At 47.8% G+C, this 13,506-nt stretch overlaps 1 protein-coding gene across 1 annotated transcript; it reads left to right on the top strand.

The window, feature by feature from the left end:
• Positions 1 to 239: 239 nt before the first annotated feature.
• On the top strand, positions 240 to 13,275 carry LEMD2 (LEM domain nuclear envelope protein 2). Its single transcript, XM_056361586.1, has 9 exons — positions 240 to 1,838; positions 3,164 to 3,204; positions 3,912 to 3,987; positions 5,260 to 5,336; positions 5,987 to 6,066; positions 8,437 to 8,582; positions 9,623 to 9,724; positions 9,816 to 9,918; positions 11,094 to 13,275. The coding sequence occupies exons 1-9, from the start codon at positions 299 to 301 to the stop codon at positions 11,242 to 11,244; spliced, it is 2,316 nt and encodes a 771-aa protein (XP_056217561.1). The 5' UTR covers positions 240 to 298; the 3' UTR covers positions 11,245 to 13,275.
• Positions 13,276 to 13,506: the final 231 nt, after the last annotated feature.

A 13,506-nucleotide genomic window follows, 5' to 3' on the forward strand; every position in this document is an offset into this window, starting at 1 on the left:
CTCTCGCCCGACACCATTGCCCCTCTGCGAGGGCCGCGGACCTCCCCAACATGGCGGAAGCAGCCAGCCTGCCTTCACAAGATGGCGGGAACGGGGTCCGGGAAGCCGCGCTTTACCCTCGACCTTCTCAATATGGCGCTTACTCCTCGCCTCCCGTATCAACATGGCGCCTTAGCGCCGCGTTTGCCCTTCCCAAGATGGCGGCCCGCGCCCGTGAGGCGGGCCCCTCCCAAGATGGCGGCCGCGCTTCCCTACTCGCGGAGCGCTTCCGGCGGGGCCTGGTGTCAGCGCCGCGGCCATGGCGGAGCTGACAGACGCGGAGCTCCGGAAGGAGCTGATCGCGCTCGGTTACCGGCCGGGGCCCATCACCGCCACCACCCGCAAGGTCTACATTAAGAAGCTGGGCTGCCTGCGAGCCGAGGTGGCGGCGGCCAAGCGCAGGGGCCGCGGCGCGCCGCCCAGCCCGGCCCGCACCCCCGCCAGGCCGCAACAGGCCTCGCCTTCGCGGCAGCGCGCCGGCTTCGACCTCAGCGCCGTCGGGGCCGCCCGCGACAGTGAGGAGGAGGATGAGGAGGAGGATGAGGAGGAGGATGAGGAGGAAGAGGAAGGAGGGGGACAACAGCCCGCGTCCCGCTGGGGGACGTCTGGGGAGGGTGGTGGGCTGGCCTGGGGGGACTCCCGCGGGTCCCCCCCGGGCCGCGGCGGAGGCCTGGGCACCAGCGCTGAGGGAGGCCTGTCCCGGGACAGCTTTGGGGGGCTCAGCACCTCAGCGCAGTGGGGGACGTCTGTGGAGAGAGGTGGAGGGGCCGGGCTGGGGGCGTCCCTGGATGGGCATGGGGGGCTGAGCACCCCTTCGCAGTGGGGCGCATCTGCAGGGCGCAGCAGGGGGCTCAGCGCTGGGTTGGGGGTGTCCCCAGATGGGTTCGGGGGGCTGAGCTCCACGTCCCAGTGGAACACGTTTAGCGAGAGGAGCTCAGAGCTCAGCGCTGGGCTGGAGCCATCCCGGGATGGGTTTCGGGGCGCAGGCTCCTCGTTGCAGTGGGACATGTCAGCAGAGAGAAGTGGGGGGCTGGGCACTGGGTTGAGGCCATCCCTGGACAGGTTTCGGGGGTCGAGCACCACATCCCAGTGGAGCCCGTCCGCAGAGAGAAGTGGGGGGTTTGGCGTCAGGGCTGCGTCGGGGACATCCCTGGATGGGGTCGGGGGGCTGAGCTCCGCGTCCTCCTGGGGTACCTCCGCAGGCAGGAGTGCGGGGCTCGGCCCCAAACCCCTTCCCAGCGATGAGAGCGGGCCTCTGAAATCCAGGAGCTACTGGGGCACGTCGGGAGGAGGAACTGGGGGGCAGAGCTCCCGAGCCCAGTGGGAGACAGCAGGGGAGAGGAAGGGGCTCCCCTCTAACAGCTTGTGGCGGCGGGAAAGCGAGGTGACACCCAGCACCCACTGGGGCGCCTCGGGGGGACATGGGGGCTTGAGTCACCACTTTGGGAGAGGGAAAGAGGATTTGGCTTCCAGTGCTCGGAAGGAGGCGGACAGGGAGCTGAACCCCAGCGGGTGGGGGGGGGGCCTGATCCGGCGGTTCCCGTGGAGGGCTGCAGGCGATGCGGGGCTGACCTCGGGGAGCTGGTGGGACAGGTCGGGAGCAGGACAGGGAGTGACCTCCCGCCCTCGCTTGTTGCGGTCGACCCCCAAGCAGCAGACGGAGGGAAAGGCCAAAGGCCTCGAGTACTACCTCTCCCAGTTCCTTTGCCTCGCCAGCTTTGTGCTGCTCATGATTTTCCTGGGCATCCTCATGGTGAAGATGATGGGGTCAGGCTGGCTTGACAAGAGAGAGGAGAACTGTACGTGTACTGATTTCGTCCTGCTTTTAAGCTTTATTCTTTACCTTTCTTTTCCTCTTTGCCTTTATTACTGCCATCGCATTTATCATCCTCATTGCCATAACGTCTCCGTTTCTGGCCCCATTTCCATCTCCCCTTGCCCATGGGAAACCTTGTTAGTCATGGAAAGTTAAGCCAAGTGTGTGCTTTTTTTTCAACTGAGTTTGGCCTTCGGTTCTTCAAAATCATGGGTTTTATGGAGAGTGACATTCCTGCTAGGCCAAGGATGTATTTTATGATTGTCCATTGTGTAACATAACATCTGTGTAATTGCCGGTTGCGTGTTTTTACTGTTAGCCCCGGCACAGCACAGCCCTCCGTGGCCTTTATCCTGGCCACGTGCGAAGTGCGGCGGTTGAATTGGTACTTCAAGCGTGGCAGAGCTTTGATGAGAAATAAAAAGGGGCTTCCCCATCAGCTGGTTTTCAAAGCAGAGTTCCCCAGCTAGAACAGGTGGAAATATTGTCATCTCATGGCTTTGAACTGAAAGAAGAGGAGGTTTGGGATGTGGTTGGGAAGGTGAAAAGTCCTTAAACTCGGCACACGGTGCCCGTAGGTGTCTGTGTGCTGTGCATGGGCTGGGGAAGCTGTTTCCTCCTTTCTCAAAGTCGGGATAAAACTGTCCAATGTCACTGAATTTCTGATGCACCCTTTACAACTTTGTTAGACATTTTTGAAACCCGTGGCATTTTGAAGCAAGAAATCTTGCAGCACAACTGCAAATTCTTTGAATTCTCGGGGAGTTAAGATCGCTGGAAAGTACTGCATGGTGGACCGGTGGCCGGTGTGGATCCAATTGTCGGGGCGGGAGGGAGCTGTTAACCAGAGGCCATCATCTGCAGAGCTAACAGCTCCAAATAAAATAAATCCTCTGCTTTTGCCTTGAGGAGGCTTGATTTAAATCCCTGTTACCGCCATGATATTTCAGGTGACCGTGGCGTGCAGCAAGTGGCATTGCTAGATTGTAAAAGATCAGTGTGAAGCAGGGGATAGTTAAAGAGCGTGAAACATCTACTTAAACAGGAGCTGTTAAAACGTTCAGTTTTTACTTTCCAGCTGAACAGAATTCAGCACTTGTGCCCATTTTATTTGTTTTGCTTTCAGTGCTGCCTACCAAAGCAGTGCTTTGAATGCGTTATTTGCATAGCAAGGTACCACGTAGAATGAGATTAGGAATAGCAGAATCAGCCTTTAAAGCAGAACCTTCTTTTAAAAAGCTAATTACTTTCTTGATCAAAGCTCTTGTTTTGCAGCCGGCTAACTCACCCTCCCCTTCTCTCTCATAGTTAATCTCTTGCCTGTGGATTGTGACAAAAGAACGGATGATGTAAGCATATATTTATTTATCTTCAAGTATTGTGGATGGGGGATTCTCTCAGAAGAGTAATTATTCTAGGTAACTTCCAACAATATCAGTATCACTGTAAAATAATTAGTTCTATCGTCTTACAGAAAAAATGTGGCTTGATGAGTTGGAATTAATGGGCCAGATTAAATTAGGACTGTATACGAGACTCCAAAAGATAAAAATTTAAATTCCCAATTATGTGAATCAGTTTCTTTAATAGTTGTAACAGAAGTGATATTGGTTTGCAATAAAGCTGTGTTCGGCTTTAACAATACAAGATTTAATCCACCTAATTCCCTGAACTCCATGATAAAACGTCTGTACAGCCCGGTTTCTTTTATCATCCTGTAGTATTAGGAGAGAGACAATTTCGTTTTGGATTAGAGTTACGGTTAAGTCTCCTGTGATGTTCTGGAGGCAAAGAATCCCATCCGTGGTCAGTCAGAGGGGTTGTCTGGAGGTGCAGTCTGGGCTGTGGGCATCAGTGGCGCTTTTGGAGGGTGCCCTAGCTTGTTTTTGACTCAGAAACTGTAGCTGTTTGCGGTGGGTAAGTTTAATTTGAACTAGTGGTGCGTGACTGAGCCAAACCCCACTGCTGGCATTTGGGTTTGGTATTTTTAACTAGTCTGACTGCTGTCCTGTTGCTGCTGGTCTATTCATGTGTGTTACCTGTTTCTGACTTTCAGTTCTGTCAAGCTAAACAGAAGGACATAATAATGAATGTGCTGCACGAGCTGTATAACTACTTGTCCATACAAGCGGGTAAGTTCCAATTGTTGTTACAAAAAACTTACTGGCGTTCAGCAAACTGCCTCTCCCAGCTGTCTGGATGTTTTTAACCTCAGTTGGAAGAGAGTAGTTTATGGAACAGTCAGTTCCACTTGAAGAGCTCAGAGAAAGTCAGGTAATAGAAAAATAGAAAAAGATGTGTTTATTTTTATTCTGAATAGTGCTTAGCTAATGCACTCGTATCACTGTGCTCTTGCGGAGTGGTCCTTATTTACACTTGATATATTGGGAGTTTGAGGTAGAAAAATTCAGTTTTATGGTTCTTTTCTACCAGCATCTTGAGATTGTCTTCAAGACACTCAGAGCCAGTAAGTGTAAGCTGATGTGTTCTTACAAATAAAGTCAAAGTGACTTAAGAAATTGCCAGCTCTCTGCTGAAATGGGGCGGCTGATTATGTAGTGCTCTCAGTTTTTTCTCAGTACAGAGTAAGCCAAGCTGTCTTAGCTGAGGAGCTAGCAGAGCGCATTAGTTCAGCCAGGCTCTATTATGTATGAGAAATCTGGTCCGTAACTAGTATTTTGTGGTGGAGGAGGCAGCTAGAAATTTCAGTGTATGAGCAGAAACTTGCTCAGCAAGATGTATAGCAGTGTTAATCAGTAAAAGTGCTTAAGTTCTGTTTTCTAGATTTCAGACCTCAACAAGACTGAAGCCTTTGGATACTTAAGCTTCACAGAATGTCTAAATCTTTTCAGATCAGGCTTTGGCAGCTGCAGAATTTCCACCAGGTTTCCACAGTCTCTCAGCACATTTGTTTAGTCAACTTTGTGAAGCAAGATTTAGAAGATTTAGTTCCTCGCCAGCATTTCTCTGCCTGGGTAAAGAGTAGAGCTGCGATTTAGGCTCCCTAGAAGCATTTTGAATGCTGATCATTAACTCCAAAACCACAGTCTTTGATACCTGATGGAAGGAGCCCCTCTGCAGGGTGTTAGGCCGGAAAGGTGGTTATGTACTCTGCCAGGGGGAGAAACAGTGTTTCTCGCCCCACCCCACCCCCGTTCTGTGTTGAGTAGCTCACACACTGAAGCATGAGGTTTGATTGCCCTTACCCAACCTATATGCAGTGGCTGAGCATTTTATTAATAGTCATAATCTTATCTGCCTACGGTATAAATCTTACCTTGTAATCATTTTGCCCAGAGCTACAGGCGATTTTAAAGGATAGCATTTCCAGACAGTTCAGTGTATTTCTGAACTGATCAAGGGCTTTTTTTCAAAACATTATTTCTTCCTGACTTTTTTACCAGGTAATTTTGAATGCGGAAACCCTGAGAATCTAAAAAGCAAATGCGTTTGGGTTAGTGAAGCGAGGGATCACGTGGTGGTGAGTAGGCTGTGAACAGCTATTGTTATAACATAGTGCTTAGTCTCTTATAAGGCAATAAATAATAGATACTAAGGCAATTCACCATCTGTTTTACTTCCCCATCCTGTTTTGATTCGTTCCCATATCTCTGGCTTCCCCTTTGGCCAGTCCTGTTCTCAGCAGTTCTTTTGAAAATAATCTTCTCCTACATCTCTGATTCAGCCCCTGTAAATCTAACTTAATGGTTTGTTGTTTCACCGTAGTCATCAGTCTTCTGAAACCAGAAATTTCCCTGGATTGAGGGCTGGGCAGAAGAAGGATTTTTCTATATCCCAAAGTGTCAGAAGACAGACTGCTTTGATCTAGCATTCCATTTCTTTCATGGTAAACTGTCAGTAAGATTATGTTGTATTTAGTGGTTAGTCTTAACAGTCTGGGATAGTGTTATTTCACCAAGTGCTTCATGCATCATCTACTGTAGTCAGAAGACTTTAGTCCAGACAGACCTTCAGATTTAGTTCTCCTTCCTCCATTTTGCAGAATTATGATAAGAATTAACCTAGGGACAGACCATACGGAATGAATTCTCTCACTCCTGTTACAAAAAAATGTTATTTGGTATTTTAAATGAATGGAGAACTAATCTTCTTATGGATTCTTCTGAACAGAATGTAACTAGTAGCTCCCCACAGAAGTTTGACGCTGCCCTGCACTGGATACTAAACAGTAACAAGGATTTAGGAATATGGTAAGTGGAAGCCCGCTGTGTCAAAGATACGTTTCTTGGTGTTGGCCGATAGGTAATTTGACATCCTCTGTGGTGTGCCCTAAAAGCTCCCGTACGCTGGTAGATTTCAGAAGATAATCTGGGATTGGCTTTGTCAGTGCTTGCTGGGCAAGCTTCCAAACGAAAAGTACAGCTCTGCAGCAAAAACTGGCAACTGAGCTCATTCCTTGGGAGTCTCTTTCCCAGCCTTTGCGCTGGGGGACATCGCGTTCATGAACGTGCTGTCTTGCTGATGAGGTGTAAATCTGAGGTCAGGGCTACTTACAGCTATCAACAGTCGTGTTGTTCCTCCTGCGAGGTTTAGAAGTGGTGGTCAGTGTCCTGCCCCCAGTCCTGCAACTACAGCACGCGTATTAAACTTGCCCATGTAGTCACTTTTCCCAAGATAACTTTTCTTCAGTACCATTATTGGAGACAGAGTGTCAGTATCGTGTCAAACTGCCTCCTTTGACCGAAGGATTTATTGGACAGCAAAGCACTGCCTTCAATAGGTAACACCACCCATGCTTTGGGATCCTTTGCGGCAAGTCCTGGTGAGGAGGAGAGGAAAAGGGATTGTTGAGTGTTATCTTTTCTTTAGTGTCATTGTCTTTCTGGCAGAACACACAGTACATGGTGAAATGAATGGCTTGACTGACTATGCAGGGTGTTGATCGGTCATCCGTGGTGCTTTTTTCTCTTGGGTTTCTTGGCTAGTGGTCTCTTCAGTATGTGAGAAATGGCAAAAAGAGTAGTTTTTTCAGGTAAAAAATACAACATTCAAGCCATAACCTAATGAAAGACTGTTATCCAGAGTCTGCAGACATCATTATCTTCCTCCAGGAAGCATAGGCTGCCTCTAGTCTGTGTTAACTCGTCTGCATTTTTTGTTTGCGTTTTAACATTGCTAAATGTATCTCTGATTAAATGAATTGTAACAGTAGTAACGTTGGAGTTGGTGGGCATAGCTTGTATGAATTCCCACTGCTCGATTTTTCTCTAAAAAAAAATAATAAATAATTCTGCTGCTGCTGCTGTGATCTAAGGATGAGACAACGTCTACTGCTTTGATTATTGGTGTGTGGCAAATTCCCAGGACAGGACATAGTTTCCTTAGTGGCAGGTTTGGATTTGTAGGTGGGCTGCAATCCAGAGTTTTCAAGTTCATGTTTTTATACGGGAGCACTGCTCGTGTCAGGAGCTGTGTGATACAATATACTCCCATTTTTTTATTTTCATAATTAGCAACTCTGCCGGCTGTTCACCGAATGGATCCGCTTTCACCAAGTCCGCCTAGCGTGCAGAATGAGAGTTCTGCATTCTTAAAAACCTGCGGGTGGCATTTTTAGGAAACACTACATGAGATTATTTTTCTAGGTGCTAGTCTGAGAGGCAGAACTGAAAATGAGCTCTGCACCGGGCAATTCTGCTGCATGTTTTAAGTATTTTCATGGAATTTGGGTTGTAAATAAGACAAGGGGGTGGGAAACAACTGCGTGTCTCCAGCTTCAATTAGAATCCAGTAACCCAACCCAAGCTGTCAGCAGCTTGTGAGCTGTGCCCTAGTGTATTGAGAAAATGTCTTTGTCTAATAGGTTATTCATTGTAAACATAGAATTAGATAGTAGCTGAAAAAAAAAAAATAAAATCCCCTGTAGTCCAATTCCTCTGAGTCTGATGGCTCTCACTGAATTACTTGATGCCTGTTGGCTGAGAGTATCTAATAAGGAGACCACATCAGTGTACATCTGTGTATAAAGAAGTGAGTTAAAAGCATGTCGGATAGCACAGCAGGTGTGTAGAAGTGATTTTGCAGGAGGCTGTGTTATCGATTTTGCCGTGGATGCTTTCCGAGGGCGTGTCTGTTCTCACTGCAGATACAGTTGATGCCTTGTCACTTTTCTAGCTAAACTGATATCCTCATCCGTACGGAGGAAAACAGCGCAACCTCCACGGACATTCGCAGTCTCCCTCAACTGCTCTCTCTGCAATTGCTGATGAGTGACTCAGTAAACATTTCCATTTCTCTGTGCTGGGAGGTGGGAATCCAATTTAAAGTTTAATCTTCTGCACGCTGAGAGGTGCTGTCAGAGAGGCTGCAGAGGGAGACTTTGGTTTACCAGTGGGAGTTCCAGCCCTGCTGCCTTTTCTAAAGCCATATCCATTCCTCGCTAAGCAGCCAGTCCCGAAATGTTCTGGAAAGAGGAGCTGCAAGGACGTTGGTGTATTTTCGATGTGGTGCACAGAACGAGTTACTGCATCTGCAGTCTGTTTGTTCTCTCTGTCTTGATTAAAGACTGCAGTTGGAGTGTCTGCTCTCTTCAGTGAAGATTTTCTGCCTCTTCCCATCAGGTTAAAAGGCAGAGACCTTTCGGAACCAGTTACCAAAGTGGAGGAAGTGTTCTGTCTCGAGTCGGCCCATCCTCAGATGGGGCTTGGCTGCCGTTTCCGTCGGGCAATGGTCACTGCCATCACGAACCTTTTCCTGTTTTTCTGGAGTAAGTCACTGATACTAATGATCAGCTTCTCCCCTTGCTAGCCAGAGATGATCTCGTGCGTGCGCACACATTCTCTCAGCCATATGAAATTACTAGCAGTGGTGAGATAAATCTTTTGATGAGTTAATTTCTAATTAACCTTTGTTCTGGCAGCAGAGGGAGACCTGTAGACCTGCTCTTGTGCTGAGAGTGCTTAACACTTTATATCAGCAAGCTGATTAGCTCTCTGGGTATTCCTCAAGTACCCATTACTATGGTCTGCAAAGTAAGTATGTTAACCTACCTAAAAGATTTGGGTTTTCCTTCTTTTCTTGCACGAAGCTGCAGAGTCTTGTAGCCTCTTTAATAATGACTTGTAGCATTCCAGTGTTAGAAGCTTTATTGGAATAGTCTGTCATGCCCTAGCTGAGGCAGAGGTCTTACTGAGTGAGGTGATAACGGGAGATGAGTGTTGACTAGGAGAGTTTATAATCTAGCCAGACAAGGTGGGGGTGAAAGGGGATAGTTATGTTTATTGTAGAGACTGAGATAGTAGAGTTAGCTTATGTCGTAAGGGGGGGCATTTGTCAATGCTAAACCTTCAATATAGATCTCCTGAATTTTTGTCTGGTGCTGGAGCCCCAGGCTTTATTTCCTTATCAAGCAGCTATCTTCGGAGCAGTGAAGCTTGACAGTCTTCCTAAGTGATTATTGTGGGGGAGGCCTCTAGCAAAGAGATAGCTCTGGGACTTAGAGAATTGAAGCCCTGTGGTTGCGCTGAGGTTTCTGGTTGGGGTGGGGGGCGGAACTCTGTGATGAGGCCTTCCAACCCCCATTCCCCACGTGCACATGTGCTTTTCTGCTGCAGGTGTTGTCAGCACCGAGGCTTTTGCAGAGCACAGTTGCACTGGTGAACAAAATGAATTGGTTGGATTCAGTTCCAAACGGGCCTGGGAGAGAAAGCTGCCTCTGGGGAGAGGCAGTGTTGGAAATAAAACTGCTAGCATCCAGCAAGTACATGTCTGTCAGTTATTGGATTCCATTTGTTTTTGTTCCTCTAGGTCTGGTAACTCTTTGGGCGATCCTGATCTTCCTTAGGTATCGCTGGCGGAAGATGGAGGAAGAGGAACAAGCTATGTATGAAATGGTGAAGAAGATCATAGGTAAAATCCAACAGTTCTGTAAATGCAAGTAGCCCTGTTCTCCCCTCTGCGATGCTGAGGTCTCACACTGTTTTGTCCTCCTGCTCTCCAGCTGTTGTTCAGGATCACTATAAGGAATGGGAACGGAATTTGGAGCGTTACCCCTATGTCGGCATTTTCCACGTTCGGGACAGCCTCATCCCTCCTCAGAGCAGGTGAGCTGAATGTTATTCATTAAGGAGGGCTGTCCGCGTGATGTTATTCAGCTCAGCTAAAAAAATGCAGTATACAGGGCAGCGGACCACGAGCAGACAATTGATGGGAAGCTGGACTGCAAGGAGAGTCTGTCTGGCCTTTCAGTTTATAAAGGATTTTGACATAACTCAGGCTGTGTCTTAACCTGCTGCAGATTAATGTGACAGTCCTCGGGCTGATATTTTGTGCAGTCACACAGGTGTATTGTCATTGTTCTATCAAACAGTAATTGGATTTTGCTTTGCTTGGGCATGGAGCATCTCATTTTCTCACCACCTTCTAACGTGTGTAGGATGCTATCCTCTTTCTCAGTCGTCATACCTTATTCTCCTGACAGGTCCCGTGTTCCCGTGAGCTAACCAGGGTACTGGGAGGCTCTTCTGAAGTGGTTGTGTATGTTGCTGCCTGGACAGTTACCAGTTTGAGTTGGGCAGCTTGGAAAGGAGATGTAAGCTGGCTGGATTTGGCGCTTTTTCAGAAAGAAATGGTGGTCGAGATCGTTGCTCCATGGTGATGGGGCCAGAGAGCTGCAGCCTGGTGCTCTGTGGTTTGTGTGCTGCTTGCTCGCCTCTGCAGGAATGTTTCTTGTGTTTTGGTTAAATGGAGCTACTTTGTTCTCCTGATGGCACAGAACGCTACCTGTGCTGCAGTCTCTTCAGCATCCTCACCCTTTATCAGTCACAAAATTCCTTTTCCTACTAGTGGTAGTTTCAGCTGTTGTGAACCAATGTCTGTGTGTGTGGTGCCCACAAATACTAGATGCTGATTCAAAACTGGAGTGAACTTCAGTTTGTCCTCCCTCATCTGAGATCTCTCTGCATGCAGGAAGGGTGAGGGCAACTGGCTGATCGAGTCCCTTTGCGATACAAATTGAGCTTGAAATTCCAGGGTAGTCATCAGTTACTGGTACTGACAGTGGGTCTCATCCGCTCCCCCATGTGGGACCTGTGTTTTCATGTCCTGGCCTGAAATCGCCTCTAAACCAGAATTCTGGCTTAATCTCCTTTACTGTCTGCGCAGGGAACAGGAGGCAGCTGGCGGCAGCTTGATCAGCAGCCACAATTGCTCTGAGCAGGAAAGCACAATGAAGATATGATTCTAATTTATTTTCTTTTTCTTGCTGTTTCTCTTGCAGAAAAAAAATGAAACGGGTCTGGGAGAGAGCTGTGGACTTCCTGGCTTCAAATGAGTCACGGATTCAGACAGAATCGCACAGAGTAGCAGGAGAAGATATGCTTGTGTGGAGATGGACTCAGCCTTCTTACCTCTCTGATTCAGAGCACTGAAGAGGAGCAGAAGTTGAGCAACTGTCGCTGTGGACCTCTGCAAGGGGACAGCCCCTTCTCTGGTGGTGGGAAAGAGCAGGTCATGGTCCTAATCTCCTGGGGTTGGGGATTGCACGTATCTGTTTGCTCTTCTTTCTGAAAATCTTCACACACAGAAATTCAGGGCAATAACATTGGCTTGGAAGGAAAATGGACTTGAGCTGGTGGGAAGCCAGAATGGCACCAAAGTTAGCCTTACAGTAGATATCTGGCTTCCATAGGCAAGGAAACCTAGAACAACTCTTTTAAAAAAGAAAAAATAAACGCATACTTAATATTGAGGGGCTTAAGATCTCTGTAAAGTTTAGGTGTTCAAAATTTGACCTCAGTTCTGCAAAGGCTGACTGGTGGCAACATCCATCAGGGAATGTGTTTAAAGATTAACATTTCCCATGGAAACATTAGGGTGGCAGTTAAGATGCATTTTATTAGAATTTGTTTTTATCATACAAAGAAAGCACTTGCTTCTTCCTGGCGAGGAAATGTTTGTGTTGGCTTCACCCTTTAAAAATGGGGGAGAGGGGGGAAAAGTGGGGTGAAGGTTGTCCTAGAGGGAGGGCAGTCTGATGTGCCTTGGCAGGATGGAAGAGTGGTTGTGACGCTGTTACGCGCTTTTTTTTTGCCTTTTTTTTTTTTTTTTACTTCTTTCTTTTTTTTTTTTTAAGTCTGTGTGCTTTATGATTTCTGGGGGGTGGGGGGGGTGGGGAAATAAAGGATGTAGGAAGCTTCCAAAAGCGCTTTCTTGTGGCTCTAGCCAAAGGGACTGCTTTCTATTAAAGAGCAGCTTTGGAAAGGCTGTTTAGGGCTGAATGTATGTGTTTATCCTGGGCAGCTGCAATGTGTGTGCCGTGTGTCAGAGCAGAGATGTACCATGTGTGGAGTGTCGATACAGGGATTGCCAAGTCAATGTTCCTGCAGCCTCACAATAGGCGCGAGGAGCAGCGATCAAATCCTCTGTTTGTGCCGCAAGCATCATATTTCGTATCTATAACTGTTTGGTTACTTAAGTTTCTTTTTATGTCCAGCAAACCAGTGTTTGTTTCAAAGAAAATGGCATCAGTGTGTGGCAGTTTAGGCTAGGCAGAGATACTGCTAATCTGCTCTTCCTGATGTTGTTAAACAACTGTCCAGCTCACCGCTAAGGCAGCAGGGACCAAATTAATTTCTGGCATAAGCTCGTAAAACCTGCAGAGAGAAGCCAGCGGTGATTTGAACCCATGCAACGAGTGGATGTTGTTCTCCTTAGCATCACAGGTACAGCGTGAATGCTTGCATTCATCTGACGCTGGATGCACGGAAAGCTTCCTCTCGAGGCTCTGGGTTGGCTTAGGACGGCTGCCGGAGCCCTGCTCCCCGCTCGGCAGGCTGGCCATGTACAAGGTGGGTTCCCTGGGCCGGTCCCTGCTCACCTCCCGGTGTGAAGTCTGCACTTCTCTGCCCCGCTGCTGGCTCTGGGGGGGGGTTCCACCCGTGTGCCCCGCAGGCTGCTGCGGAAGGGCCGCCAGACTCCTTCCGTACCTCCTGCTGGGGGTCTTCAACCAGAACGAGCGGAGAGCGCAGATTTCTCCAGGAACAAAACACGGGGAGGGCAGTTGACTCTTACCCCATGTTTTCTTTTCGGTTGCAGAGGTAGGGTGTTTGAACACAAGAGGACACTCAACAGCTGTCTTCAAGACCAGCTTTTTCCACTGTTAATAAAATAGGGAATAAAGTGAAGGCAGCCTTGATTCTTCTGAAATTTTGTAACAAGGTCATCACTGCTGCCGTAGCAATTTTTGCAAACACCGGTGCCTACACTCTTAAGCCTTTCTAAAATATTTGTGGGGTTTGGGTTAGCTTTTTTTACCCGTCCAAATCCAGAAGTGAAGAGTCAGGCATTGCAGTCATCTTTTTGTATTAAACTCGTTTTTGTAGAACAATTTTCACTGGCTTGGTGCTGTTTATATGTTCGGCTCTGTAAATCACTATATCAAATAAATTTATTACAAATGATTTGTTACCTTTATTTTTATTGAGGAGTCACAAATTGTTCCAAGTGCTTTCGCTCAGGGAGATCAAATAGATCCTTCCCACGGGAGCTCGCAGTTTCTAAGAATAAGATTGAAGATGGCACGGGGATTGCATGACAGCCTAATGAGACGACGTGGATCCTTGTGATGCTCAGTGATCTCAGCGCAATAGCCAGCGGTCTCGAGTGTTTGCTTGCAACTTGAATCTGTGTTT

Source organism: Falco biarmicus, chromosome 16 (assembly GCF_023638135.1).
Source record: "Falco biarmicus isolate bFalBia1 chromosome 16, bFalBia1.pri, whole genome shotgun sequence".
NCBI classification, from domain to species: Eukaryota; Metazoa; Chordata; class Aves; order Falconiformes; family Falconidae; genus Falco; species Falco biarmicus.